This window comes from Maniola jurtina, chromosome 6, assembly GCF_905333055.1.
Source record: "Maniola jurtina chromosome 6, ilManJurt1.1, whole genome shotgun sequence".
NCBI classification, from domain to species: Eukaryota; Metazoa; Arthropoda; class Insecta; order Lepidoptera; family Nymphalidae; genus Maniola; species Maniola jurtina.
The window spans coordinates 9,641,175-9,645,621 of NC_060034.1; the positions used below are offsets into that span (position 1 = coordinate 9,641,175).

Genomic DNA, 4,447 nt, shown 5'->3' on the forward strand with positions numbered 1-4,447 from the left:
ATACTCTTAACAGTGAAAAGTGCTGAGAACTGAACAGTGGACTCTTAAGTGAAATTAAGTGTAGTGAATTAGTAAAGTATTAAGTGTAATTAGAAATATTGTTGTGTGTTGAATAAACGTGATTTACCTTAATAAGTGTTTCACTGTAGTTGTCGCACGTACCTTGACGTACCTACCTACCCGCCAGTTATAAGGTTACTTAGTGCTCAGTGCGTTACAATTGGTCCTTCGAAGAGCCGGATCGGGTTATTGTAGTAGGTAAACCAGGTGAGGATGCCGACAACAAGATCAGAATCACGCTCAAGGATTACGGCGGAAACCATGGCGAGAGATGTGACTGTGAGTATACCAGTCGAGTCTACAGACACGTCCACTACCAGTCAATCTACGTTAAGGACACCTCTGCCCTGTGTAAACGTCAGAGCAGTGGGGTCCCCGGTGCAACAGATCGGGGACGTAATCAGGGGGAATACAGACCCTGCCCCCACAGAGGGGGGCATTCCGGTATTCACTTCTGGTACTATCGACGTTTCACCGAATGTTGAGCCTTCTGGATCATTCAGGATGAAAGACAAAATTAAGGAATCACGTCAACAAGCGCTGGACATACGAAGGACTTCTTTGAACCCTTATAAGTCTACGTGTGCGGATAACGCGCACCCGTTGCCTAGGAAAAAGAGGTCGGAAATTGAAATAGAGTTAGCGCAGAGGGAATATGAAACCGCCAAAGCTCGTGAAAAGCTGGCTCGAGCGAAATTATTGGCATTACAGGAACAAGAGGAAACCGAAGATGAAATTTACGAACAAGAACAACATGTCGAAGAATGGGTAATCCAGGCTTCAGATGAATTTGAAAATAAAAGTCAGCACCAGGCGTCAAGGCAAGATGAAATATCGACAGTACAATTACTTGTACAGGAAATCAAGAAGTTAAACGAAAAAGATAGAGATATCATAGAGTTGCCTTCATTCAGTGGCGCAAGTGCAGAGTGGCTAAATTTCAAGAAAGCTTATTTTGAATCAGCTGAGAACTTTTCCCACGCAATGAACCGAGCGCGCCTTCGCAAGGCTCTACGAGGAACTGCCAAGGAGGCAGTGGAAAGCTTGATGAATAGTGTTGATGATCCAATGATCGTAATGCAGCACCTTGAAGATAGATTTGGTAGACCTGGATCTTTAGCACTAGCAGAGTTAGAAAAAATGAAACGAATAAATCCAGTGAAAAATGATCCAAGAGATATTTGCAGATTCGCCAGCCAGGTAAAGGCCTCTATTTCTGTCATCAAAACCTTGAAGAAACCACAGTATCTTCACTCACCAGAAACTTCCAATTGCATAAGGGAAAAAATGTCAGTGAACATGTTTGATAGATACGTCGCCTTTTATAGCCGGTATAGAGACACTGAAATAGCTGACTTAGAAATTATCGATTTATTCCTTACCGAAGAAATACAAAATTATGGAGTTTTCGCTCCACCTGAAGTTGGTGATACCATAACGCCGCAGTACGTGAATACAAGAAGCATAGTTCACGCTACGTTAGAGCCAGAAGAGAGAAAACAAGAATCACCGTCGACTAGTCGAGAAATAGCCATTCGTACAATTAAAAGTGCATGTACCTTATGTGATGAGAATCATGGCCTATTAGAATGCAAGAAATTCAGAGAAGCAAGCGTAGATGAACGATGGGAAATTGCGAAGAAAGCTAAGATATGTTTCAAGTGCCTTCGTTACAGACACCAGAGACTGGACTGCAAGGCTCCACCCTGTAGAAGATGCAGGAGATACCACCATGTAGCTCTTCATTCTGAAAGACCCGCACCAGCTGCAGTCCAGCAGAAGAACGAGTCGTGCAACAATGTCGACTACGAAGATGAAATATATCACGATGAAGATGATTATTATTGTGATGATGAACCAGAAGAGAAAATTGTATCCATCAATACCACAGTGACTAAAGGAAAGGTGTATCTGAAGATGGTGCCAGTGAATCTATATGGCCCAAAAGGAAAAGTCCGAGTGTTAGCATTGTTAGATGAAGGATCTACAATTACGCTGGTAGATTCCTCGATCGCAGAGAAGATTGGAGTTGAAGGAAAGAGAGAACCATTGACAATAGAAACAGTTGGTGGAAACGAATTGAAGAAGAATAATTCCTTAAGGGTTAAGTTGAAAATAAAAGGCATCAACGGTGGAGAAATAATGACAATGGAAGCCAGGACAATAGACGATTTGAAGTTGTCAGAACAAGAAGTTGGCACGAAAGTAATAAACGATTGCCCTCATTTGGTAAAAATCAGAAAAGAACTCGTTTACGCCGGTGAAAAGCCTAAGCTTCTTATAGGACAGGACAATTGGGAATTGATTGTCACAAGGAAACTATTAAAAGGAAAGGCCACCAAACCAGTGGCATCACTTACAAAACTAGGATGGGTTCTGCATGGATTTGACACAACTGCTAATGCTGTAGTTAACTTCGTTAACCACTGCCGAGCTAAGGAAGATGGAATAGAAGAAATCACCAGAGAACACTATAAACTGGAGTCTTTGGGAATACAACCTAATTTGCCGAGTAATGACAGTGACCGAAGAGCCTTAGAAGTTCTAGAGAGTACCATGAAGAAACTACCAAGTGATCAATACGAAACAGGACAGCGTGGAGAAGATAGAAAGAAGAAACCTGAAGAATATCGGATGACTTCGGTAATCTTTGGAGCTGCATCATCTCCAGCGACCGCCATATACGTCATGAATAAAAACGCTAAGGAATACGGAAAATCTTTCCCTGAAGCAGTAAAAGCAATTGAAAGGAACCATTATATAGACGATTACCTGCAAAGTTTCAGGACCACTGAAGAAGCAAAGCAAACGGTAGCAAAAGTGAAAGAAATTCATGAAAAGGCAAGTTTTCACTTGAAAGGCTGGGCTAGCAATGATGCGAGAGTAATTGAGGAATTCAGAGAAAAGATACAGAATGATTCTTTAGAACTCACGAAAGAAGAAAAAACTCTTGGTTTAAGATGGTTGGTAAAAGAAGATGCATTGGCTTTTAATGTTGGTTTACGAAATACCTCGGAAGAACTCATGAATGGGAAGAAAATTCTCACCAAACGAGAAGTAATGAGCGCGGTCATGTCAACATTTGACCCATTGGGATTTGCGACACCTGTATTGATTCAGGGGAAGAAATTAATTCAAGATATTTGGAGAACGAAAATTGACTGGGATGAAGAAATTCACGAAGATCAAATGAAGTCATGGTTGAAGTATTTGGAAGAAGTATCCACTCTAAAAGAATTAAAAATCGCAAGATGTATCTCACCGTACTCACAAGAAGGAGAATTACATACCTTTACAGACGCAAGCGAAGAAGCTTATGCCGCAGCCGTGTATTGGCGGACTAAAAGATCTGATGGGAAGATACACGTTACCCTAATTGCAGGGAAAGCAAGGGTCGCACCGACGAAACCCATTTCGATTCCAAGGCTAGAACTGCAGGCTGCTTTACTAGGGACAAGGTTAGCAGCGACAATAGAACGCGAAATGGATCTACGTGTGCTAAAGAAAGCATATTGGACCGACTCAAGTACAGTGTTGCAATGGATTAAATCTGATCCTCGAAAATTTAAAACCTTCGTAGCTCACCGGCTGGCTGAAATCGAAGAATCGACAAACGTTGGAGAATGGAGGTGGGTGCCTACTAAAGAAAATCCAGCCGACGATGCGACGAGAGGGACGCCAAATGACTTTGAACAAGCAGCAAGATGGTTCCAAGGCCCTTCTTTCTTGCGCAAAAACGAGGATGAATGGCCTGTGAGAAGATTTGAAAAAGCGAATGAAAATCTGGAAAAGAAAGAAAGAAGGCGACAAGACAAAGGAAGAATAATACCGTCAACGCCGCCAAGCAGAAGGAAGAGAAATGATAACCAAACAGAAAAGCCCAGAGGAAAAAGAACGAACAATAATAAGGAAGAACGCGAATTACGGACCGGCAAACTACCGGAGGAATGCTAAGACGTCCGTCGAGTCATCGTGGTGGTTCCTACAGAATCATCGCTTTAAACGTGAGAAGGTGCTTTGGCACCGCGGGGAGATTGTTCGCGATGATTCTCTATAAATTTACTTCGAGAAAATACAAGTTCAAAATAAGTGCATCAAAACAAAAGGACTGTCTGTTTACGCCGAAAAGAACAATAGGCCAGCGTCGAAAACACTCCAGAAACGTAAACATCTATTGTCTGCGGGTTTTTATGACCCACTCGAGGTGTCCAGAAAAGTCGGAGAAAGAGATAGGCTTATACGAAAGCAAAGGACAGACGGAGCCTCGGAATAGTATATAAGCGGACGTTTTCGGCGACGAGGGTGAGTGTGTGTATACTCTTAACAGTGAAAAGTGCTGAGAACTGAACAGTGGACTCTTAAGTGAAATTAAGTGTAGTGAATTAGT

At 42.2% G+C, this 4,447-nt stretch overlaps 1 protein-coding gene across 1 annotated transcript; it reads left to right on the forward strand.

The window, feature by feature from the left end:
* Positions 1–321: 321 nt before the first annotated feature.
* LOC123866269 lies at positions 322–4,014 on the forward strand. Its single transcript, XM_045907724.1, has one exon. The coding sequence runs from the start codon at positions 322–324 to the stop codon at positions 4,012–4,014; it is 3,693 nt and encodes a 1,230-aa protein (XP_045763680.1).
* The last annotated feature ends 433 nt before the right edge of the window (positions 4,015–4,447 follow it).